The 26,413-nt window shown below is 44.3% G+C and overlaps 1 protein-coding gene across 4 annotated transcripts; it reads left to right on the top strand.

Annotated features, from left to right (window-relative positions):
* The first annotated feature begins 763 nt into the window (after positions 1–763).
* LOC118363450 (EGF-containing fibulin-like extracellular matrix protein 2) lies at positions 764–14,549 on the top strand. Of its 4 annotated transcripts, none has more exons than XM_035744322.2 (11): positions 764–938; positions 7,513–7,750; positions 8,068–8,116; positions 8,245–8,457; positions 9,504–9,626; positions 10,462–10,578; positions 10,695–10,814; positions 11,483–11,602; positions 11,802–11,928; positions 13,117–13,312; positions 13,567–14,549. In XM_035744322.2, the coding sequence occupies exons 2-11, from the start codon at positions 7,661–7,663 to the stop codon at positions 13,726–13,728; spliced, it is 1,317 nt and encodes a 438-aa protein (XP_035600215.2). In that variant the 5' UTR covers positions 764–938; positions 7,513–7,660; the 3' UTR covers positions 13,729–14,549. The 4 variants fall into 4 exon arrangements, with proteins under 4 accessions (XP_035600215.2, XP_035600216.2, XP_035600218.2 ...); XM_035744323.2 differs by lacking the exon at positions 764–938 and adding an exon at positions 1,101–1,204; XM_035744325.2 differs by lacking the exon at positions 764–938 and adding an exon at positions 6,817–6,969.
* Positions 14,550–26,413: the final 11,864 nt, after the last annotated feature.

Genomic DNA, 26,413 nt, shown 5'->3' with positions numbered 1-26,413 from the left:
AGGAAGAACATATTTCACTGTTTGTATACAGTAGTAGAGCTGTCCCGGAGTACACAGCTTTCATGTAATTGTCAAAGGAAATGTGTTGCAAACGTATTAGTAGTACTATAGTTATAACAAAACCTCTTGAAGAAATGGATGATGATTACTTCAGGGTCAGCCTTTTCATGCTTCTACATATAAACATGTCTGTCTGGAAGACCTCCAGTTTAAATATTTACTGGTAGTTAGCTTTTCTAACTACTTTTCCAAGAAGGCTTGTGTCTCTCTCCTTCGCTCTAGTTTTTGTCCACATTCCACCAACTTCTCTCCCAAGCTATAAATATCTGCCTGTGTCAGATTGGACTGGAGCGAGGGAAAACTTAGTGGCTGTACAGAAAGAGAAAAAGATGGGGGAAGTAAGGATAGATAGATTGGGGGAGCGAGCTGTGGGGGGTGATTTTAAATGAAACCAGGAGCGTTGTGTGACCTGTGAGTGGGGGCACAGGGGGGAGGGGGAGTGTGTGTGTGAATCTATGCAAGTTGTTGTTCCGCCTGCGATTTGGACGGATTTGGAATTTGGGCCGCAGACCAGGAATTTGCATCCTGGGGGGTCAGGGAGGGGGGGTCAGTGGGAGGGTGGAGGATGGCAGTGCAGGGGGCCAGAGGGGGGGTAGGAATGGGCTGTCCCTCTTTCCTCTCTGCCTCTTTCCTTCTCTCTCTTTCTCGCCCTCCCCTGCATGCATTCAGCTGCTCCAGCTGTCGATCTGCCCACTCACTCTCTCAGGGCCATAGAGGCAGGAGCAGGACAGATAGAGGGACCACTTCTGCTCTCCACACTCACACCACATCAGGGACCACCACCGCCAGGGGACTAGAACAGCACTACACGGACTCAAACCAGGGACCTGAAGATCACAGGAAGAAGACGAATTCACACAAAGGAAGAAGACTTGCCTGTGAGTTCACCATGTTTCACAATGACTTTGTGTGTGTGCGGGTTTGAAAGAGAGAGAGGGAGCGGGTGTGTCTATGAGAGCCTTTGTGATTGTGAGAGAGAGATTAACCAAGTGCGTGTGAGTGTATTACATCACAAAGAAAAACGTGCCTCTTACCCTCTGCTCCTGGAGGGGGAGGACACGTCACAGCTACACCATTGCTCTCCACTCAACCTCCACGGCTACAGTTGGATCCTTACAAGAGCTGAGGTGGCAAGGCCCTGTGTGTACGTGAGTGTGTGGGAGAGGGAGAGAGAGAGAGAGAGAGGGAGGGAGAGGAAGGGACAGAGAGCATGTGTAAGAGAGTAGTTGTATTTGTAAATGGAAATGTATTGCAAAACTCTTGTACAGATCCAACTACTATTTCACAACTATGTAATGTCACAATCGCAATGTCTACTAATATCTCCTGCGAACTTGATTCATGAAATGCCTGCCAGACATGGTCAGCTTGGATGAAACCCTAAGTACAGGATTTGTTTGCTGGAAAGACTTGTTTTAGTGTGAGGAGGAGCAGACGGGCCTACGTTACCATATGGACACACCAAGGGACAACCACAAACTAGAGAGACAGGTGCCACCCAATGGCATTAAACACTCTGTACACACCCTCCCTCCCATGCACACACACATTACATCACAGGGCAGGACACAGCCTTCTTATTCCTTTACAGACCACTTCTGTGCAGAGCAGGACGCCATTTTATCACTGTGTTTATGTACTCTTAATTACTAACATTTGACAGAAAGAATTCTGCGTTCATAGGCCAAAATTAGTAGTAAGGCTGGTCTGACTAGAGTGATTCAGGAGAGAGCACAGAGGCACGGCGAGGAGGGTCAACTATTAAAACACCAAACTCCCCCTTGGCACACGTCATCTCGTCTAGTTACTACAGCATATCATCAGTATTCACATCCCTTGGATTTTTCCACATTTTGTTGTGTGACAAAGTGGGATTGAAATGGATTTAGTTGGGATTTTCTATCTACACAAAATACTCCACAATGTCAAAGTGAAAAGAAAACTACAAATGTAAAAGAAAAAAGGAATAACTCAAATGTAGTTGTTGAAAAAGTATTCAGTAAAATTTGGAGTAACAAATCACATAAGTTACATGGACTCACTCTGTGTGCAATAATAGGGGTTGACATGATTTTTAAATGATTAAGCATGCCTCTGCCCCCCATACATACAACATCTTTAAGGTCCCTCAGTCAAGTATTGAATTTCGAGCACAGATTCAAGTACAAAGACCAGGGAGCTTTTTGTAAACATCATTAAGAAGGGCAGTAATTGGTAGATGGGTAACAATAACAAATCAGACATTTAATATCTCTTAAAGATGACCTGGTTAATAATTATGCTGTGGATGATGTATTAAACCACCCAGACACCTCAAAGATACAGTCGTCCTTCTGAACTGAGCTGCAGTACAGGAATGAAACTGCTCAGGGATGTTACCATGAGGCCATTGGGGATTTTGAAACAGCTACAGAGTTCAATGGCTGTGATGGGAGGAAACTGAGGATGGATCAACAGCATTGTAGGGACTCCACAATAATGACCTAAATGACAGAGGTGAAAAGAAGAGTACAAATATACTAAATATTCCAAAACATGCATCTTGTATGGAACAAGGCACTAAAGTAATACTGCAACAACAACAAAAACACGGCAAAGAAATACACTTTTTGGCCTAAATGCAAAGCCTTATGTTTGGGGTACATCCAGCACAACACATCACTGAGTAACTGCCTCCTTATTTTCAAGCTTGGTGGTGGCTGCATCATGGTATGGGTATGCTTTACATTGGCAAAGACTGGGGAGTTTTTCACGATGAAAAGAAACAGGATGGAGCTAAGCACAGGCAAAATCCTAGTGGAAAACCTGCTTCAGTCTGCTTTCCACCAGACGCTGGAAGATGAATTCACCATTCAGCAGGACAATAACCTAAAACACAAGGCAAAATTGCTTACCAAGAAGACAATGAATGTTCCTGAGTGGCCAACTTACAGTTTTGACTTAAATCTGCATGAACATCTATGGCAAGACTTGAAAATTGCTGTCTAGCCACGATCCCTAACATCTTGACACATTTTGAAAACATTAATGGGCAAATGGGCAGCACCCACTCGTAGCACGCGCTCCAGCAGGTATATCTCACTGGTCACCCCCAACGCCAATTCATCCTTTGGCCGCCTTTGCTTCCAGTTCTCTGCTGCCATTGGCCGGAACGAACTGCAAAAATCACTGAAGCTGGAGACTCATATCTCCCTCACTAGCTTTAAGCGCCAGCTGTCAGATCAGCTCACAGATCACTGCACCTGTACATAGGCAATCTGTAAACAGCCCATCCAACTACCTCATCCCCATACTGTATTTATTTATCTTGCTCCTTTGCACCCCAGTATCTCTACTTGCACATTCATCTTCTGCACATCTACCATTCCAGTGTTTAATTGCTTTATTGTAATTACTTCGCCACCATGGCCTATTTACTCCCTTATCTTACCTCATTTGCACTCACTGTATATAGACTTTTTCCCCCTTTTTTTTCCTACTGTATTATTGACTGTATGGTTTGTTTATTTCATGTGTAACTCTGTTGTTGTATATATCAAACTGCTATGCTTCATCTTGGCCAGGTCGCAGTTGCAAATGAGAACTTGTTCTCAACTAGCCTACCTGGTTAAATAAAGGTGAAATAAAAACTATTGCACAATCCAGGTGTGCAAAGCTCTTAGAGACTTACCTAAGGAGACGTACAGCTGTAATCACAACCAAAGGTGTTTCTAAGCTGTATAGACTTTTTCTTTCACTTTGACATTACAGAGTATTTTTGTGTAGACCAATGTGAAAAAATCCAAGAGGGGTAAACACATGATACCCACTGTATCACTTTGGCCCAGCCAGCTCTCCATGCCTGGCTCCCACTAGCTTCCCTCTCCATCAGACTACAGCCCTGTGCCCATTGGGAACTGTTATGTTTGATGTTTTTTTCTGTAGTTCTATTGTCCGGCAATATGAGAGAAATCTCACACCACAGGAGTTTACTGGTATAACATATAAGAGGTTCTGGCCCGCAAGGTGGCAGGTTCAGTGCAGCGAGGGGAACGGAGCACAGCATGAGCCCACCGGGCCACCGTGCTAGAGAGAGAGCAGCTCCATGCACAACGGAGCAGAACGGATCAAAGCCGGCTATATATACACATCACAAGACCCGACCGTCTCTGGTTGGGTCTCCCACCGGTGTGTGCGTGTGTAGATGTGTGTGTATAGTCTATGTGTGTTTGTGTATGTTGCTCTGTGTGTGTATACCTATGTGTGTGGTCTCGCTGTGTGTTCTGTCTAGTCCCCATGAAGTCATTTCTTTATGACCCTGCTGTTATTTTGCCTGGTCATTCTGCTGACAGTGTGGATTCAAGTTACTACTACTGATGCCAGCACAGGAGGTTGGTGGCACCTTAATTGGGGAGGACGGGCTCGTTGTAATGGTTGGAACGGAATATGGTTTCCATGTGTTCGATGCCATTCCATTCGCTCCGTTCCAGCCATTATTATGAGCAGTCCTCCCCTCAGCAGCCTCCACTGGATGCCAGTAATATAAGGAATGCACCTGGACCAAGTAAAGACAGCATCTGTATCAACATCCTCTGTCCTCCTAGAGTTGCAAAATTTCCTCTTCAATCTAAGTAAATACAGAGCCATATAATTACTGTATTTATGTGAACAATGTGTACTGCTGTACATGGTAGACAATGCTACACTGGTAAATGTCAAGTGTAGTGTTGTTCACCAACACCTGTTGTAACCAGAATCACAAACAATGGTAAGACCAGTGGTTGGCGTGTGGAGAACTGTCAGAGTGATGGACCATCCTCCCACTCAGAGACCAGAGGCTGTAGGATTGGCAGCAGCTGTCCTACATGAACCATGTGGGGGCTTTCCCAAAACCTGATACCCTGAGAAACACAGTGATGGCAGGGTATCCCTACTGGGAACTGCAGCCCACATCCTTGCCACGTGCATTCCAGAGGTCCAACCACCACTTGGTGCTCACTGGTCAGCGGCGGAAGCGCAGCACCTACCCACGTCTGCCTGCTGCTCACAAGTCTGGGTGACTGAGTTACCAGACTCTCAACTGGTGGACAGTTTACTTTTTGGTGGTTTTAGGTCAGATTTATCCCGCGCTATAAGAGAACCACAGTGCCAAAGCGGATTTTGACGTGTCCTCATATTGTGGCTGTATAAGTGTTCGGGGGTACAGTGTGTGTCCAGGGGTACAGTGTGTGTCCAGGGGTACAGTGTGTGTCCAGGGGTACAGTGTGTGTCCAGGGGTACAGTGTGTGTCCAGGGGTACAGTGTGTGTCCAGGGGTACAGTGTGTGTCCAGGGGTACAGTGTGTGTCCAGGGGTACAGTGTGTGTCCAGGGGTACAGTGTGTGACCAGGGGTACAGTGTGTGTCCAGGGGTACAGTGTGTGTCCAGGGGTACAATGTGTGTCCAGCGGTACAGTGTGTGACCAGGGGTACAGTGTGTGACCAGGGGTACAGTGTGTGACCAGGGGTACAGTGTGTGACCAGGTACAGTGTGTGTTCAGCAGTACAGTGTGTGTTCAGCAGTACAGTGTGTGTTCAGCAGTACAGTGTGTGTCCAGGGGTACAGTGTGTGTTCAGCAGTACAGTGTGTGTCCAGGGGTACAGTGTGTGTTCGGGGTACAGTGTGTGTCCAACAGTACAGTGTGTGTCCAGGTGTACAGTGTGTGTCCAGGTGTACAGTGTGTGTCCAGGTGTACAGTGTGTGTCCAGGTGTACAGTGTGTGTTCAGGTGTACAGTGTGTCCGGCAGTACAGTGTGTGTCCAGCGGTACAGTGTGTGTTCGGGGTACAGTGTGTGTCCAGGTGTACAGTGTGTGTCCAGGTGTACAGTGTGTGTCCAGGTGTACAGTGTGTGTTCAGGTGTACAGTGTGTGTCCGGCAGTACAGTGTGTGTCCAGCGGTACAGTGTGTGTTCGGGGGTACAGTGTGTGTCCAGGTGTACAGTGTGTGTGTCCAGCGGTACAGTGTGTGTTCGGGGGTACAGTGTGTGTCCGCCAGTACAGTGTGTGTCCAGCGGTACAGTGTGTGTTCGGGGGTACAGTGTGTGTATACTCATGCATACGATGCAGACCTATTGAAGACGATATGATGCAAGGTCCACTAAAATACCTCACTTTTGGGAGTGTTTGAAAGATTGTGACATTGTGACAGGTGCACTGAATGTGTATATAGTTGTCCTGGGAACTCAGTTGAACATTTGTTTTGGTGCTTGAGAAGGAAGGGTAGTCTACATTTGAAGTGTGATGTAAGACAGTTAGCATGTTTGTCTGGGTACACACGTTGCTCTGTGGCTTCTTGCTTGGCCTCCCTGAGGTTAGTGTGTGTGTGTGTGTGTGTGTGTGTGTGTGTGTGTGTGTGTGTGTGTGTGCATGGGGGCGCGACAAGTGGTTGAGTATTACAGCATACAAAAGTCTCACCATTGTGTGTGCGTGCGTGCGTGCGTGTGCGTGCAAGGAAAGCAATGATTATAACTTTCCTCTTCATATATTATTTTGCCTGGAGCAAATTGTAACTGACGGTTTTTGCACGAACAACGGTTACTCAAGAGATGGTTTATTGCTTTCTCTTGGTTTGTTTTTTTTGTTGTCTGAGGGAGCTGGAATAGAGGATTTATTTGTCTAGGTACAGGGTCTACTTTAACAGTTGTGCTTCCGCTCTCCAAGAACATTAAATGGAGGATGGTTGGTCAAGAAAAGCAGCGTGGTCCTGTCTGCATGCTTCTCCGACACCATATGCAGTACTTCGAAGAATAACACACTAGCCATGATGATGAACGATGTCAGACTCAGAGGCAGACAATAATGGATTCTGCGGTACTAGACAGTGACGGTGATTTAGATGGATGACCAGAGCAGAAATCTGTGCCGGAGCTTGCGGCGTCTGGGGAAACGGAAAGTAATGTCTTGAAATTGATAGACAATACCCTGAGATGTAGGCGCTGTGTTTAATGACTCACTTTGGTATACTGTAGGTTTGTTGTGTGAGCGTTTGTGTGTGCAGTTACAGTGGGCCTGTCTGGGGAAACAGAGGGCTGTCTATGGAGAGCTAACATGAAAGGATTTCCACACGGTTGACTTGATTATTTTCAGCTGATGGATGGAATGCGTCGTTATATTGATCTTTCGCCAGCAGGGGGAGACGGGCTTCCTCTCCGTCATACTGGCGGGGATTTGGGGGGAATGTGTTCGATTAACAAATAATGACCGACGTCTGAGTCATAAGGGAGTTGTGTGTGTTGACTTCTGTTCTGAGCCTGGCTTCAGAAAAGTGTTAGATGTCAACACACAGCCACAGTGTTATGTTTTTCTAATTAAGTGGATGAATTGAAAGCTGTTCCAACCTAGGTTGTTAATTAACTCTCTCTCTTCTCAACCCAGGTTAATGAGTCTCCTAAGTAACTCTCTTTCTCTCTCTCCTCCCCCCTCCCTCTCCCCCCAGATACCGCTGCGCTGCTCTGAGCACCACAACAAGCCGGCAGCTTCTCTCGTCCTGACCGGAGGCACCGCTACCTGTGTGACCCGCCGGCTGTGCCAGGGTGTGTGTTTACGTGTGTGATCCGGTCCTATCTGCCAGTCAGTCTGTGAGCATGCAGGGCGTGTGTGCGGCGATCCTGTGTGTGTCTGTGTTCCTCCGCAGTGCTATTTCACAGCCACCTACAGAAAGTGACACCTACACGGTAAGGAGACGGTATACCAGGACTCTTTTTCTCTCTCTCCCTCCCTCCTCTCCTTCTATCTTGTCTTCCCCGCCCACCATACACCAGACTGATAATTTGACCCCTTTTGTACTGCAGCTGCTCCTCTCTTTCCTGTTGACCTCCGCTGTACTCTGGAGTCCCGCTGTGTCTTTCCCCCTCTGTGCCTATGACTAGGTACCCTCCTGTTAATGTGACACAGCCATTGTTTAAAATGTACCTAATAGCTTCAAATGAAAGGTAATTTGGATTGTTCAGTGCATGTGACTCTCTCGCTCTCTGTCTCATGCCATCTGTAGGAATGCACAGATGGGTATCAATGGGATCCTCAGACTCAGCACTGCAAAGGTAATGGCTCTCGATTATCCTCATGTCCCCATCTCCTCTCTTCCCTCCATCAGTTGTAAGCAACGAGTGAGAGCATTACAACTTGCAACCAGTCCTGTCTTCCAGTCCTTTTCCTTCTCCCCCGACAGACATAAACGAGTGTGAGACCATTCCGGAGGCCTGTAAGGGGGAGATGAAGTGCTTCAACCACTACGGGGGCTACCTGTGCCTCCCCCGTTCTGCCTCAGTCATCCCAGCTCCAGACCCCCCCAGCCAGCCTGGGACCAACCTGGAGAGCACCGCCAGAGAGCCCTTCAACCCCTGTCCTCTGGGCTATGAGCCCCAGGGAGACAGCTGTGTGGGTGAGAGAGTAGGGAGGGAGGGGGGGTAGACAGGTGGCTGCAAGGGACTGGATAAGGTGTGTGTGCCTTGTTTGTGATTGGGCAGTAAGCATGTTGTCTGAATGAGTGCAGACTAGTGTGGGACAGGTGGTTGTATCAAGCATGTGTTTGGGGAGTTTGTGGAGTTTGTGTGGGTGTGTGTGAGTATTTGTCAGTGGGGGGTGGATAGCTGGTACTGGAATGTGGAGATTTCACATGAGGACAGCTGCTCTTAGTTTTATAGGACGGAGAGTGTTGAGAGGAGTGGTGTAAAGTACTTTAGTCAAAATACTTTGAAGTACTACTTAAGTACTTTTTGGGGGTATCTGTACTTTCCTTTATTATTTATATTTTTGGGAACTTTTACCTCACTACATTCCTAAAGACAATTATGTACTTTTTACTCCATACATTTTCCCGGACACCCGAAAGTACTCGTTACATTTTGACAGGAAAATGGTCCAATTCACACACTTATCAAGAGAACATCCCTGGGCATCCCTACTGCCTCTGCCCTGGCGGACTCACTAAACACAAATGCTTCGTTTGTAAATGATGTCTTGTAGTGTGCCCCTGGCTATCCATCAATAAAAAAAAACATTAAAGAAAATTGTACTGTTTGGTTTGCTTAATATAAGGAATTTTAAATTATTTAAACTTTTACTTTTGATACTTAAGTACATTTTAGCAATTCCATTTACTTTTGATACTTAAGTATATTTAAAACCAAATACTTTTAGACTTTTACTCTAGTATTTTACTGGGTGACTTTCACTTTTACTTGAGTCCTTTTCTATTAAGGTATCTTTACTTTTACTCAAGTATGACAATTGAGTACTTTTTCCACCACTGGTTGAGAGAGCTGCTTGTCCTGTTGTTCTTGGAGTCGGGGTGATAGGGGTTGTTGATGGGGAATGCATGAGGCAGGAATAATGATTGAACAAAATGGGGCAGCTGTTGGTGCCTCAACCGTATTAACATCCATATGACTAAATACATTGTGTTGTTTTACCATATCTCACACACAGATGTGAATGAGTGTGAGAGAGATGAACACGACTGCCAGCCCAGCCAGCAGTGCATCAACACGCCGGGAGCCTTTACCTGCCAGTGTCCTGAGGGTTACCGTAAGGTTGGCACCGAGTGCATTGGTAAGACAGCCAATAGGACTCCCACTAACCAGCCTAACCACTGGCCTGAGAGACAACCAATAGGACGCCCACTAACCAGCCTAACCACTGGCCTGAGAGACAACCAATAGGACGCCCATTAACCAGCCTAACCACTGGCCTGAGAGACAACCAATAGGACGCCCATTAACCAGCCTAACCACTGGCCTGAGAGACAACCAATAGGACGCCCATTAACCAGCCTAACCACTGGCCTGAGAGACAACCAATAGGACGCCCATTAACCAGCCTAACCACTGGCCTGAGAGACAACCAATAGGACGCACGTTAACCAGCCTAATCACTGGCCTGAGACACAACCAATAGGACGCCCATTAACCAGCCTAACCACTGGCCTGAGAGACAACCAATAGGACGCCCATTAACCAGCCTAACCACTGGCCTGAGAGACAACCAATAGGACGCCCGTTAACCAGCCTAACCACTGGCCTGAGACACAACCAATAGGACTCCCATTAAGCAGCCAAACCACTGGGCTGAGTCACACCAACTCGCTGTTTGCGGTCTCACCTCATGGTTTTGGTTAAGCTTAGCCATTGTAGCATGTTATTTGACCTCTATTTAACCAGGAAGGTAATTTAGTTTATTCACAATTAATATGTTAATATGTTTTGTCACATACACCGTATAGGTCAACTTCTCCTTAGTCATTGTAGCATGTTATTTGACCTCTATTTAACCAGGAAAGCCACTTGAGTCAAAGTCTCCTTCACCATAACGACCTGGTTGGTCAACTCAATCTCCACCTTCTCTCTGGAACTGTTTCTGAATGCTCTCCTTCCATCTGGGTTGTCAGACATTGACGAGTGCAGATACAGGTACTGTCAGCATCGCTGTGTCAACGTCCCCGGCTCCTTCTCCTGTCAGTGTGAACCAGGCTTCCAGCTGGCTGGCAACAACCGCTCCTGTATTGGTAAGGCGTGGTCAGATATACACACACCTACATACAGAGAGTCCCAGGCTATCCAGACTGATGTTAGAAAATATATTGACTGATATATGGATAGACTTCTCTCCTCCTCCTTCCAGATGTGAATGAGTGTGACATGGGCGCCCCCTGTCAGCAGCGGTGTTATAACACCTACGGTACCTTCCTCTGTCGCTGTGACCAGGGCTACGAACTTGGGCCTGATGGCTTTGCCTGCAATGGTGAGAGGATCTATCTATCTATCTATCTATCTATCTATCTGTCTATCTGTCTGTGTCTGTCTGTCTGTCTGTCTGTCTGTCTGTCTGTCTGTCTGTCTGTCTGTCTGTCTGTCTGTCTGTCTGTCTGTCTGTCTGTCTGTCTGTCTCTGTCTGTCTGTCTGTCTGTCTGTCTGTCTGTCTCTGTCTGTCTGTCTGTCTGTCTGTCTGTCTCTGTCTCTGTCTGTCTGTCTGTCTGTCTCTGTCTGTCTGTCTGTCTGTCTGTCTCTCTGTCTGTCTCTGTCTGTCTGTCTGTCTGTCTGTCTCTCTCTGTCTGTCTGTCTGTCTGTCTGTCTGTCTGTCTGTCTGTCTGTCTGTCTGTCTGTCTGTCTGTCTGTCTGTCTGTCTGTCTGTCTGTCTGTCTGTCTGTCTGTCTGTCTGTCTGTCTGTCTGTCTGTCTGTCTATCTGTCTGTGTCTGTCTGTCTGTCTGTCTGTCTGTCTGTCTGTCTGTCTGTCTGTCTGTCTGTCTGTCTGTCTGTCTGTCTGTCTGGTAGCAGTGCTTTGATCTGAAAAGAAAAGCTACTCTTTCTTTCTTGCATTTATTAAAAGCTGCCCTTCTGTTTCTTGGTTAAAACAGCTGTGCTATGATCGTAAACGTTGTTCCCCTCCCTCTCCCTCCATCGCTCTGCAGACATAGACGAGTGCAGCTACTCCAGTTACCTGTGTCAGTTCCAGTGTGTCAATGAGCCCGGGAAGTTCTCCTGTCAGTGCCCAGAAGGCTACCAGCTGCTGGGCACTCGACTATGCCAGGGTAAGCACCCTCTCCATCTGTTCTCCTTCTCAATGTTTTTCTGAACACCTTTCCCCATCCTTCACTTCACTGTCAGCTAACTGTGCCTGTGTGTTCTTTCGTTGTCCTCGTTGTTAGTGGACGATAAAGTATTCTAATTGATTCGATTAATTTCAATTCTCTCTTTCTCCGGCCCTCATTCGATCCCTCTCCTCCCCAGATATAAACGAGTGTGAGACCGGAGAGCACCAATGTACTGAAGGACAGACATGTGTGAATATCCACGGTGCCAGTCAGTGTGTGGACACCAACCGTTGCCAGAGCCCTTACGTCCAAGTATCTGACAAGTGAGTGAACATTTATTAAAACTTGGGTACACACACACACACACACACACACACAGACACACAGACACACAGACACACACACACCTTTTTCCCATTATCAAACTATGCCCTGGTCACAAATCTCAACATATCATCAACTTCTGTATGGAGCATAGCTCACATTATTTTGAAGATTGCGCCAATTGCTTTTTCCATATTTCTGTCCAATTCTGTGATCTTTTCAGTTGAACATGTTCCAGTAAAATTAGAATGCTGTTAGAAGATTGAAACCAGTCTTACATTGATAACAGGTGTGGACAGTAGTTCATTTCCCCCAGCATTTTTTGGCTGTATGAAAACTGCTTCAGAAAATCTCTTGGGGAAATGGCCACTGTTCAAATACAGTTGAATGTAATCCATCTTGGTTTGAGGATAGTTCACCATGCTCCTTCATATTGCAATATAGCCCTCTAGTGGTTGAGTTATCAACTACACTTTTTAATATTTTATCTACACATGCAGGCTGGTCTCATAGACTAGACGTAACATAGTAAACAAAAATAGGGGACACTCAAATTAGTATGTTATGTTTGGTATGGTGTGGTTACATAACATAGAAGGTTACCTAAGGCAAAAACTAAAGGACGCGAATGTCTAGCAACCCAAAGGTTGTGTGTTCGAATCTCATCAAGGACTACTTCAGCATTTTATGCTAATTATCCATTTTGCAACTACTTAACTACTTTTTTAGCTACTTTGCAACTACTTAGCATGTTAGCTACACCCTGAACCTAACACCAAGTCTAACGTTAGCCACAACTAATTGTAATTCATAACATATCATACTAATTGTAATTCGTAACATATATGAAATGAATGATGGACATCCACAAATTAATACATAACATATACGTAACATATACTAATTTGAGCGTCCCGCATTTTAGTTTACTATGTTACATCTACCCATGGGTCCAGGTTGCAGACAAGCATGATCATATCACAGGACGTAATCTATATTTAATATTTAGTGATGAATATCAAATATTATGTTTTAATATCAAATGAAACAGAATCAAAAGTACCACATCAAGTCATCTAGTTTATGAGGTCAAATTTCAGGAAATGATGATTTATGCAACATGACTGCCACTATGGCACAACTCATATATCTCTCCAGAGGACTAAAACCTGCGATTTTCCCCCTAGTCGCTGTGTTTGTCCTGTGACCAAGCCGGCCTGTCGAGACCTACCCTTCTCTATCGTCCAGCGCTACATGAGCATCACGTCGGAGCGCTCCGTCCCGTCAGACATCTTCCAGATACAGGCCACCAGCGTCTACCCCGGAGCCTACAACACCTTCCGTATCCGCTCTGGGGACCACGACGGAGACTTCTACATCAGAGTGAGCACAGCCATAGTGTAACAGCCCCTGTACAGCACCAGCCTGGGTCACCCTCCCATCCACCTTGTCAATACATGACGATAGACTTGTGAATTTATGATGACAGAGGAGGCCAAGAAACATATTATATTGCATTGAGTTTTGAGACATTGCATCATAACAGGACTTAGTAAGACACGTTTGCTTGACTTTTAGACTAGGATTGTACGAACGGACCCTGACTAACCTCACCATCATCTCTGTGTCTCTCTCAGCAAATCAACAACATCAGCGCCATGCTGGTTTTAGCCCGGGCCGTGACGGGGCCCCAGGAGTACACACTGGACCTGGAGATGGTGTCAGTCAACCCCCTCCTGAGCTACCAGACCAGCTCGGCTCTGCGACTTTCAATCTACGTAGGGCCTTATGCATTCTAGAGGGAGGACAGAGAGTCAGAGACAGAGAGGGGGAGACATACAGTAGAGATACAAGAGAGGAGAAATAGGACACACAGAACAATCTAGAATTGAAAGGGGTCATAAACAGAACAGTCAGATATTGTGACATGATGTCAGACGTTTGTTAGCTTCTCCTACTTCATGACCTGCAAAGGAAACACACAACTCAAATCACAACCCTCTGGGAAAGCTGAGATAGAGTGAGGTAAAGAGACATTTCTAAAAATGAATACTTTATGGATAATGTGTGACTGATAAACATCAATACGACGAAGTGAATTTTCCCCCAGCCCACACACCGTCCATTTTTGTTCCCTGCCTCTTAGCTGAAGTCTCCTGAAGTATATTTTTCGACTGCTCCACGCTGCTCATTTGTCATGGTCCTTTGAGCCGAATAGGGACAATTGCCCTAGTAACCTTTAGTACGAACCCCTGTCGTGTTTCAGAAACACCCTGCAATTGAAGATAAAGAACAACACGTTATTTCATCATTCTCATCCCGTCTCTGTCATTCTCTTGCTTTGAGCAGGCCCATTCTCACGCCTGTGTTTTCATGCTACTCTCATTCCTCAGCCTTTCAATCCTTATCGTCCGTGGACACGACTCAATAACCACTCAGATCCAACCTCCTCATCCACCCTGTCTCTCCTGCATCCATCTCTCGCCGAAATCATAGCTAGTATTAGTGCTGAAGCTCTCACACACTCACTCACTCATCATTTGTAGATTTGTCACATTAATGATTTTGTTGTAATTTTGGTCCAGGAAGCTGATACAAAATAAAACGATATACATTCTAATCACATGTTAACCATTGCCTTTTGTTCATATTGTTTAGCCATGTCACCCTCTTTCTTAATATAGTCCCATTTCTCTCCTACTTCTTCAACTCCTGTTTCTCCTTTTCCTCCAAACAGTATTTCCTCATTTCCCAGTGTGGTATGGTCATAGCTAGTTGACCTTTCTGAATGGAAATACCCCCCCAGGTCCAGTATGCTCCAGTGCCAGTGGCGCTCTGTGTCTTTCCACAGCTGCAGAACAGATGCCTGGGCTTCTCGTGTGACAACCACTGAGAGAATGGAAAAATCACTTGAACAAAGAGAGAGGGCAGAAGGTATCGCTAGATATATCAGCACTCAAGACTCATTAGCCTTAATATGTGAGGCATAAGACAACCAGTGGCATACTGATCTAACACAGCCACTGTGTTCTCCCTCTCCCCTGGATGACTAAAGCCATATTCCTTGTGTAGTGATTCCTCTACAGTCCCACAAAAAAACAGGGGAAAGCCCTAATTTCATTGTGTATCTCATCCGCTGCTGCTAGCTCCGCCCAGGCAGCCTCCTTACAACGCATGCACACCACACACTGCGCACGCACGCACACACACACACACACACACACACACACACCTTCAATCTATCCTCACTCAAGGCTGATGACTCATACGCCGCGCAGTCTTACGCAATCAGCCCAGAGTGGAGTCTGTAGCCAGTACAGCCACAAGGTGGCGTTGTGACACACAGATCTTTCTCCCAGGCTGAGACAGGAATAGCATCAACCCGAGGTGATGGAATCTGCTGGGTTTTTTCTCTTCCTGACTACTGAACCTGCCTTCCCTCTCCCTATCAATGAACTCATAGACTTGAGCGATGCAGAGGCACTATGGATACACAAACTAACACGTACAACAAAATAATAACCACAGCTGGTGTGTAACATGCAGCGCCTGAAGTATTCACACCCCTTGACTTTTTCCACATTTTGTCGTGTGACCGCCTGAATATAAAATCGATTCAGTTGAGAGTTTGTGCCACTGATCTACGCATAATATCCCATAATGTTAAAGTGGAATTGTGTTTTTAGAAATTTTTACAAATTAATGAAAAATTATAAGAGGAAACGTTGAGTTAAAAAATATTCAACCTCTTTGTTATCGAATGGAGTAGAAACGTGGTTAACAAATCACATAATAAGTTGCATGGACTCACTCTGTGTGCAATAATAGTGGTTAACATGATTTCTGAATGACTTCACCCCATCTCTGTACCCCACACATACAATTATCCGTAAGGTCCCTCAGTCGACGAAGTGAATTTCAAGCACAGACTCAACCACAAAGTCCAGCGAGGTTTTCTAATATCTCACAAAGAAGGGCACAGATTGGCCAAAAAAAAGAACACATCTGACACTGAATATCCCTTTGAGCATGGGGAAGTTATTAATCAGGGTTTGAATGGTGTATCAATACACCTCGTCACTACAAAGACAGGTGTCCTTCCTAACTCATTTGCCTAAGAGGAAAGAAAACCCCTCAGGGATTTCACCATAAGGCCAATGGTGCACAGTTACAGAGTTTAATGGTTGTAATAAGAGAGAACTGAGGATGGAGCAAAGGAAAGAAGACCTTAGCGAATACATCATTTCCCTAAACATGCATCATGTTTGCAACAAGGAATTAAAGTAATACTGCAAAACAAAAATGTGGCAAAGGAATTGACTTTTTGTCCTGAATACAAAGTGTTATGTTTGGGGAAAATCCAACACATCACTGGGTACCATCATGTCATGTGTATGTTTGTCATCAGCAAGGACTGGGGAGTTTTTCAGGATAAAAAATAAATGGAATATAGCTAAGCACAGGAAAAATCCTAGAGGAAAACCTTGTTCAGTCTGCTTTCCAACAGACGCTGGGAGACAAATTCACCCTTCAGCAGGACAATAACCCTAAAAGGCCAAATATACACTGGAGTTTCATACCAAGATGGCATTGAATGTTCCTGAATGACCTAGTTACAGTTTTGACTTAAATCTGTTTGAAAATCTATGGCAAGACAGGAAAACTGCTGTCTAGCAACGATCAACAACCAACTTGACAAAGCTTGAAGAATTTTCAAAAGAATAATGAGCAAATATTGTACAATCCAGATGTTGCAAAGCTCTTAAGAGACTTGCCCAAAAAGACTCAATGCTGTAATCACTGCCAAAGGTGCTTCTAACGTGTATTGACCCAGGGGATGAATACATATCTAATCAAGATATATTTGTGTATTATTTTTCATTAGTTAATTATTATTATTTTTTCTAATCTTTTTTTTTTGCTGTTGCATTTTCCAATTAAGAACATTCAAAACAAAAGTGAAAAGATATTAGACAATGATAGGACAAAGTGACAGTAACAGACGAGTGTGACAATAAATAAATAAATAATTATAATTATATACACAAACATACAATAAGAAAAATAATGATAATGAGACATTGGATCACTTGGCGTAGGCTACATATTATACATTATGTGAGGATTATATAGAGATTCAATCAATGAGATGCAGTTCATTCTTTAAAAACAAAAAAATCTTCCACTTTGACATTACAGAATATTTTGTGTGGAATAAAACATTTTTAAAAGACCATTAAATACTTTCTGAAGGCACTGTACATTAACACACACACCAACCAGATGGCATCAGTACGCTTGTCTTAGCTCAGGGCTTTGTGGTACAGATCATAGTTAACAACATGATGGTGTTGTGGGGTATGGAGGAAGGGGGGGAGAGGTGTATGTGTGAGGAATATGTGGGTTACGGGGGAGGAACAGAGTGGTACAACTCCCATGGCATTTCCTGTTGGCGCTGAGACAAGGAAATAACCTGAGTGAAATGGGATCAGACTGTACTGTACCCGCGCTGTGGGCATGGGGGAGGATGGTAATATGTTGTGTGTGGGTTTGTGTGTGTATGCACAATGGCATGTGTATGTGCGAGGGTGTTTTGTTTGTGCATGCGCAATAAGAGTATGAGTGTAAGTGTGACGTTGTGTGTGCGTTCCAGTGTGTGAGTGTGTATGCAGACATGGGGAGGAGTGTTTGGGGTGACAGTAGGGAGCGGAACAGTGGGCCTCTCTTTGGCACCTCCGCCCAGGTATGAGCTCATTTTCCTGGGCAAACCTTCCTCCGTGGGCTGAGCTGGGTGTGGGGGTGGGAGTCAGTGGGGCAGTAATGCAATCACCGGGCCAGGAAATACAGCCAATGGAGAATATAGGACACTCAGAGAAACTAAGGACATCTTCTCCTAGAACTCACATAACCTGCTCTGTAACCAGGGTAAAGACATAAATGGCAACTATGCATAATTGATAAGATACCATCTTCTGTGAACAAACCCTCAAAAGCTCAAATTGAACAAAGCATTTCAGCTGTATTGGATTTTTAAAAAAGCTCTTTCGCTCTCTTATTCTCTTTAACCATTATGCTTGTGGATATTTTTATCAATAGGGGAGGAAGGGAACTCAGTCTAGGTAGGGTAGTTTCATTGCCCTCCGCTTCCGCCCTACCTTTGAAATGAGTCCCTTAATAAAATCAGGAGAGTGCTGTGGAATCTGAGTGTCATCAGAAATAGTCGTTACATATAACAACACAAATAAACAGATCTGAATGAGTGGATAGTAAATGAGTAGGCGGGTGGGACAGGAAATGGTGATTCTATTTTGGGGTCTCTATGGCCCTGTATATAAAGAGAGTGCTCCTATATAGAGCAACCCAAATGATAACGATACACAAATAGATAACAACAATCACGAATACTTATCGGAAAATAGCAACCAGGTAAGTCATTGTTACCAACTCAAAAGATGCTTCGTGAATTTTTTTCCGAATGAATGGTCATCAACTTCTTAAAGTAGACCATCACCTGTAGCCGAACCTCATTAAGCTAGGAAGCCATGAACGGATCTGTGAGGTTAGAGGAACATGCTCGAAGATAGACCAGTTGGTGAGAGGTAATTGCACTATTTGTTTGTAGAGAATTGAATTGACCTCGAGATACCACCATGAGATTAAAAGGCTTTACGAGAGACACTAACAACAAGTCATCTCCCCCATTTTTAACTGACCTCCTCATCACCTTAATCAAATTAGTGGTCTAATTGCTGGTTATGTTAATTACAGGAGGTCAGTGTTATATCCTGAACTCCATGTTGAATATCTCAGCGAAGGTAATGCATTAAGAAACCGGCACAGCTATCCACTGTAGGGGATTGGAACCAGCGAGATAGAGAAAAATACCATAGAATTACATATTGAATCTCTATTTTTTTTTAAGTATATTCTATACACCAGGGAATTTGAGATCCCTACAGTTATGTAAGTAGGGACTTGTGAGTGAATGTGTAGTTTTATTCCCACACATTTGAGATTTTCTTAAAAGACTTCTCTCCCTTTCCCTCATACGATCAGGCATTGCATGTTACAAATACATCAAACCTTCACAGTGGTACTTTGAATAATAACCCATTCCATATCTACCCCACCTTCCATTTCTTTACTCAGTGAGTGAATGTGGTTACTAAGATACGACAACGTGTTGCTATGGACGCGTGGGCGTACTGAGGCAAAAGGGCTTGAGCTGAAATAAAATTCTGCTATGCAGGAAGACAGAACAGAAAAGGAAAAACTGTTATGAAAGGTGTGCAACTGAAAGGAAGCTGAAGTGTATTTTGACAAAGTACAAATGGACAGTTGATACCTGAACAAATCTGCAGCTTGGATGTACAAATAGTCCTCTGGATATTTCACCATGGAGTAGGTGGATTTGGAGACCCAAATCTATGCCACTAAAAGGAGGATACAACCTTTTGGTTATTTGCCCTTTGCCTACACATATCAGTAGTTATTGATAAGGATGACAAGCAGACCTCTTCAGAATAAACAAATTAAAGTTTCCCGCTCACCAACTGGAAGCCCTTAATTCTGCCCAACAATTCCGATACCCTTTGACAGTGTTGTAAATCCCATATTGGCTTTTGTAAAAAAAAAAAAACACAACACCAACATCCTTATCATGATCAATGGCCAATTTAGTATCCACCTCTAAAGTGATTATTTCTCAGGTTTCATCACTTCCAACACACATTATCAGTTATGAAACATAATGGCAATGATAAGCAGGTTAGAGAGAGAAGGGTGCTGATGGATAGAGTGAGTTAAAGGGTCAGTCATCATTAGCTATGAGTGAAGAGGAGGTAATTGGTAGAGAGAGAGAGAGAGAGCAAGAGAGGGAGAAGAGAGAGAGAGGGGAGAGCAAAGAAAGAGAGGGAGAGTGGGAGAGAGAGAGACATAGAGAGAGGGGGGAAGCAAAGAACGAAAGAGAGAGAGAGAGAGAGGGGGGAGCAAAGAAAGAGAGAGAGAGGGAGAGAGTGGGAGGGAGAGGGGGATGGAGAGAGGGGGGGCAAAGAAAGAGAGAGAGAGAGAGAGAGAGAGAGAGAGAGAGAGAAGAGAGCAGAGAGCAGAGAGCAGAGAGAGAGCAGATAGAGAGAGATCAGTGAGAGAGAGAGAGAGAGAGAGAGAGAGAGAGAGAGAGAGAGAGAGAGAGAGAGAGAGAGAGGGAGAGAGAAAGAGGGCAGAGAGAGCAGAGAGAGAGCTTAGAGAGAGAGAGAGAGGTAGAGGGAGAGAGAGCGAGAGAGAGAGAGAGAGAGAGCAGAGAGCAGAGAGCAGAGAGAGAGCAGATAGAGAGAGATCAGTGAGAGAGAGAGAGAGAGAGAGAGAGAGAGAGAGGGCAGAGAGAGCAGAGAGAGAGCTTAGAGAGAGAGAGAGAGAGGTAGAGGGAGAGAGAGGGAAAGGTAGAGAGAGAGAGAGAGCAGAGAGAGAGCAGAGAGAGAGAGAACATAGAGAGAGAGAGCATAGAGATCAGAGAGCAGATAGGGAGAGGGAAAGGGAGAGCAGAGAGAGAGCATAGAGAGAGAGAGAGAGAGAGAGAGAAAGAGAGAGCATAGAGGGAGAGAGAGCATAGAGAGAGAGAGGGAAAGGTAGAGGGAGAGCAGAGAGAGAGCATAGAGAGAGAGAGCATAGAGAGAGAGAGCATAGAGAGAGAGAGTACTGTGTGAATGAACTGGACAAATGGTCATGTGGTTATCACTGCATTCACTGCACCTCAAGAAAATTCACCATTGTTATCCAAAATGATGACAAATTGCAAAGGCCAACGAACCGAAGAGTAGATGAGCTTCGAGAGAGGCTCAACAAAACCCAAAGAAATGAAAGTATAGATGGTACTGTAGCTTCATTATAAAGCCAAAATGAAGGTTACCTTATTACCTCTCTTTCTCCCTTCGCTCTTGCTCGAACAATTATTCAACATATCATCAAACCCAACACCAACACCATTTTCTCTGATTCTCATGGTTTATTATGTCTTTGTCTCGCCTTTGTCCTTCCACTATTTTTGGTCCCCTCTTGTCAATAAGCAGATACACAATCATCTCTGTTCATTGCATGTCTATCCATTCTTATCTATCCAATCTATGGTCCAAAAGAGAGAGAGAGAAAGAGAGCAGGAAAGACTGACTGACAGAGGGTGAATTTAAAAAACTGCTACTAGGAGGTCTCTGATGATGTCAGACATCTACACCACATCACCATAGCAACCCATCATCAGTACCAACTTACTGAGAAAGGAGTAAGAGAAAAAGAGAGGGTGGAAATGTCTGTGGTGGTATGTAACAGTGGGATGCTTTTACATATTTTGTACGCATACATTCAATATTACATAGAAAATAACGTGGATTGCAAATGTTCAATTCAATCACTCCTTTATGTCAATGCTAACCATTATATTGAGGGCCTTCATAGAAGACACTAATCATTCTGAACACATTTTTACCATACATCTAGAAAGTCTTAGTTAAAAGGAACTTTATGATGGTGGAAGGTTCAAAAACATCTCTCTATCTTTTCATTCAAACTATGTGCCATCAGACCTACTGTCCTCATGATGCCCTGTGGGTTCTGATAGTCCAAAACCCACCAGGGCATGGGTTAGAGAGGGGGAGCTTGACACCCCCAGCACTAGGCGACTGCTCCCCCTCTTCTGAGACCCAAGTTCTAAAAATAAACTGACTGGAAAAAAGAGAAAAGTACAAGACTACAGGCTCTGGAAGCATCATCAGAGGAAGGGAGGGAGGGAGAGAGGGGGGCAGAGGGAGGACGGGGGATTGGAAGCAGTGAGTGGGCGTTTGTTCGCTTCACTTCCACTAGTTACGGCTGTCGTGGAGTCTGGCTGCATTCACACCAGACAAACATCCAGACGCTGTGTGAAACCCCCTAACCTGCACGCTATGCATGTGAAAGCAAGCACAAACAAAGCAAACTGGAAGCTATAGCACTTTCCTGTAAGCGCTTATGGTTCACACCGATTGTCAATAGCTGCACCACGCACAGTCTACGCTGCCATGCATGTCTCAGACGGTCCAGTCATCTCGTTGTCTTCTGTCCGATGGACCCAGCTTGTCCTGTGTCACTATTCAAACTCATCATACCTCGTCATACCATCATACCTGATCATAGCCCTCATAGCCCTCTACCTCTCTGTACGTCCCTCAGTCTTTTTCATCAACCCTCCTTCCTTCCCTCTTTCCCCATCTTCTCTCGTTTGCGCTTCGACGCAGGAGTGGGAGGTGTTGCTAGGCGACAGATTAGCTCCTTTCTTTCAAGAAGCAGAGCAAAGACCTTGGTTTTTTGGGTGTAAAAATAAACACTGGTGTAAAGAAAGACCTTTGTTCTCTGGGTGTAAAAATAAACACCAGTGTAAAGAAAGATCTTGGTTCTCTGGGTGTAAAAATAAACACCAGTGTAAAGAAAGACCTTGGTTCTCTGGGTGTAAAAATAAACACCAGTGTAAAGAAAGACCTTGGTTCTCTGGGTGTAAAAATAAACACCAGTGTAAAGAAAGATCTTGGTTCTCTGGGTGTAAAAATAAACACCAGTGTAAAGAAAGAGAGTCTTAAGGAAAGGACAAGTATCCTTCACTTCTGCTAAGAAAGGCAAAACATTTATTTCCCCAGATTTCTTTTTCTACAACCCTCTTGTATTTTTCCTCAGAATTACTCTCCTTTCCCAGAGAGGGTGAGACCTAAGGCATATATCATTTCAATTTGGAAAAATGATAAATGTCTATCTCTACCTCTATCTCTATAGATATATCTATTCCAGTAACAATCATCTGTGCCAGTAACAATCACAGACGTCCTAAAAACTATTGTTATACAACAGAAACTCTTACCAAGAAAGAACATTTCTCCCAGGTATCATGTTTATATAAGAAATACTTAGTAAGGTGAGCTACAAACTGTTCCCTTAAGTCAGATGGCCAGAGAGATTACAGTAGAATAGCCTACATACGGTTTGCTTTCCATCTGATGAGCAACCCATTCTCTCTGCTATACTTACACTGTAGAAACTGCTGAGAGACACCTGTTGCCATGGGTGATGCCGAACCATTTGGCCCTTCATGGACATGATACATTTCAGTGTATGACTGCAGTTAATGTAACCAGCACGTAGGCTACAACTTGCTCTTTATCTACACGTTATGTGTTTGTTATGTAGGTGTGCATTATGCATGTCTTAGGGTGTTAATTAAGTGATAATGACCGAGAAGCTGGTGTTTGGATAGCACGGCAAACCATGCCAATATATCCTCCAAACACTGGCTTCGATGGTGTTATCACTTTTATACAATGGGTTTTTTATTACATTTTTTAAAACCTTTATTTAACTAGGCAAGTCAGGCAAGAACAAATTCTTATTTGCAAATATGGCTTACACAGGCCAAACCCGGACGACGCTGGGCCAATTGTGTGCAGCCCTATGGGACTCCCAATCACGGCTGGTTGTGATACAGCCTGGAATCGAACCAGGGTGTCTGTAGTGACACCTTAAGCACTGAGATGCAGTGCCTTAGACCACTGCGCCACTCAGGTTACCAACATATTCAAATAATGATTGACATATTTTCATTAAAGACATTATTTTGATTAATTTATTCATACTATTTCATCCTTCCACAAGATATAGTCTCGACACAAATCTAGGGTTGCTACCCAAGCCGGCTGGTCGTTCGTTCTATCCGTTCGGTTGCCAGAGATGCGACCAAGTCGTTCAGTCTTTTTTTTCTGTATCTATGTACACAACCCAGTCGTTCATTCTAAATACTCCATTGCCATATTGGCTTGGCAACGTTCTTGTCCCTTGCTTGCTAGCTAGCCAACTACGGCTAACTTACAGTCACGTCAAAAAAGAGCAGCCAGATAACAGCAAAGTAGCCGCATTTGCATTTGTTTAAACTGTTTTCTAGAGACATTTATTTGGATACATCCATAACAATGAGCTAATGAGGTGCGATTTCACCTGGTATAGAAAATGTGCTCACTCGTCAGGATACTGTTGTTCAGAGGAGCTAGACAACAACACAGCTAACAAACGGAAGGTGGAAAGACTGCAAACAAGCTGCACTTGGTTTCGTTTGACCTTTTTTCAATTTACATTTATTTGTATATATCCGTAAAGATGATGCCAGCTGATTCATGATTTCGACAGGCTGAGAAACGCTGCCTGCCTGTCTGTCTCGTCCAGACTCCCGACACTTTCATTACTATTGGACAGCTGGAGATCCGAATTTGATTATTGAAATGTCGGAGAGACAGACAGCAACACAACAAATATTGCTTTGTGCTTGTCTCCACCCCCCTCCAGGTGTCACCCATCTTCCCCTGTGCATTTATACCTGTGTTCTCTGTTTGTCTGTTGCCAGTTTGTCTTGTCTCATCAAGCCTACCTGTGTGTTTTTTGTACTCTTGTTTTCTTCAGCCCCTGTTCTCTAGTTATCCCGATTTTGATAATTCTGCCTGCCCTGACCCTGAACCTGCCGTTCTGTACCTGTTGACACTGCCCTGGATTACTGACCTCTGCCTGCCCTGACCCTGAACCTGCCGTTCTGTACCTGTTGACACTGCCCTGGATTACTGACCTCTGCCTGCCTTGACCCTGAGCCTGCCTGCCACTCTGTACCTTACGGACTCTGCCTTGGATTACCGACCTCTGCCTGCCCTTGACCAGTCGTTTGCCTGCCCCTGTTTTATAAATAAACGTCTGTTATTTGAACTGTCTGCGTTTGGGTCTTACCCTAAGTCGTGATAGTTAGTCTAAAAGTCTAAAATAAATGTGAGATTATGTCTAGATGCTTTTCAGTGGAGATTTTAGAATGTAAATCATGGTGGGGCACAACACTAAACAATACATGAATTGCACTGTAATGGTGACAAACGGTGCCCACAAATGGTTAAGGCCTATGTAAAGTCCCAACAGCAGTCCCAACACCTTACCACTGCAACACCTGGCTTTCAGTGGAGCCTTGTCTGGCAGCAAAAAAGTTAATTCAGCCATTTACTACCATTTTTAAAAAACAAAGCTGATATGGCTGACTTGCTTAAACACATGTGGTTTCTACTAACAATTGAGATGTACAAACTATGGCATAAGGGGAAGGCAAGCAGATAAGAGGCAATCCGTAATTTCGGTTAAGAATTAATGAGCGAGCGACGACAGACGTTGTCAATATAACTATTTGTTCAGCACTTCTGAAATGTACAGTGACAGAATTCAGAACATGGGCCGTTCATACAGTGTACTCCCTGTACAACAAGTCAGAACCGTAGGATAAATAAAGGGGGCATTAAAACAGACAATGAAAGCTCTTACAATATTTTATGATTGCATGTCTCTAAAACAGGATATAACCTACATGTGCACCACCAAGTTAGAACAGTAGGCGCATAATAGAGGTGAAAATAGACCACATTATTAGGGTGAGGCACATTGAACGCCGATTGGCTCTTTACGTCATATAATACTATTTGACTCGTTAAATTAGCTTCTAATTTGACACATCAAATAACACAATTATATTATCGAATGTTGTGTGTGCTGAATTTGCACGTGCTAGCCAAACGTGCTACTATCAGTAGCACAGTCAAAGCTGTACAAGCAAAGTTTGCAAACAAGCACACACCGACCACAAACAGTGTGTTTACAAAACCATGTTGGTGAACATAGAACAAATTATTTGGGTGAGGTGTAACCGATGTGAAATGGCTAGCTAGTTAGCGGTGGTGCGCCCTAATAGCGTTTCAATCGGTGACGTCACTCGCTTTGAGACCTTGAAATAGTGGTTCCCCTTGCTCTGCAAGGGCAGTGGCTTTTGTGGAGCGATAGTATTTCGTGTGTGTCAGTTGTTGATGTGTGCAGAGGGTCCCTGGTTCGAGCCCGGGTATGGGCGAGGGGATGGACTAAAGTTATACTGTTACAGAGGCACATGGGTTACTAATAGCTTACTACTCAACATACACTTAGTATTACTTTCTTAGCTACTGTATACACATCTCCCTGACATATTACATCATTTATGCAGCATCATACAAGACATTTTTGGACTCACCTTGTAAAGGTGGCGTGGCGGTCCTTTGTGGGCAAATTTTGTCATCAAAGTCTGGCATTCTCTGGATTTATGGTGGGAACTCACACACAGCCACTCCATGAATAGCAGGCTAACATTAGTGGTTGCTTTGCAATGCTTGCAGTTAGCCACTGATTCCTTACAAACCACTCATTTTTGAATTTGCGATTTCCAACTTTTTGTAATCTTTATGTTCAATGAGCAGACACTTCACAAGTCCTCAACTAGCAGCTTCATGAAATAGTACCCGCAAAACAACATTCTCAATGTCAACAGTTAAGAGGCGAGTCCGGGATGCTGGCCTTCTGGGCAGAGTTGCAAAGATTTTAAAAAATATATATATGATTAATATATATATATATATATATATATATATA

The sequence above is a fragment of the Oncorhynchus keta genome, chromosome 30 (assembly GCF_023373465.1).
Source record: "Oncorhynchus keta strain PuntledgeMale-10-30-2019 chromosome 30, Oket_V2, whole genome shotgun sequence".
Classification (NCBI taxonomy): domain Eukaryota; kingdom Metazoa; phylum Chordata; class Actinopteri; order Salmoniformes; family Salmonidae; genus Oncorhynchus; species Oncorhynchus keta.
The sequence above is the reverse complement of the archived record's forward strand: the minus strand, read 5'-3'. Positions and strand labels throughout refer to the sequence as shown.

Coding starts and splice junctions, on each gene's coding strand:
- LOC118363450 (XM_035744322.2), top strand. CDS start 7,661: ATGCAGGGCGTGTGTGCGGCGATCCTGTGTGTGTCTGTGTTCCTCCGC. Junction 8,458..9,503: donor CCAGGGAGACAGCTGTGTGG/GTGAGAGAGTAG, acceptor TCTCACACACAG/ATGTGAATGAGTGTGAGAGA. Junction 13,313..13,566: donor ACGGAGACTTCTACATCAGA/GTGAGCACAGCC, acceptor TGTCTCTCTCAG/CAAATCAACAACATCAGCGC.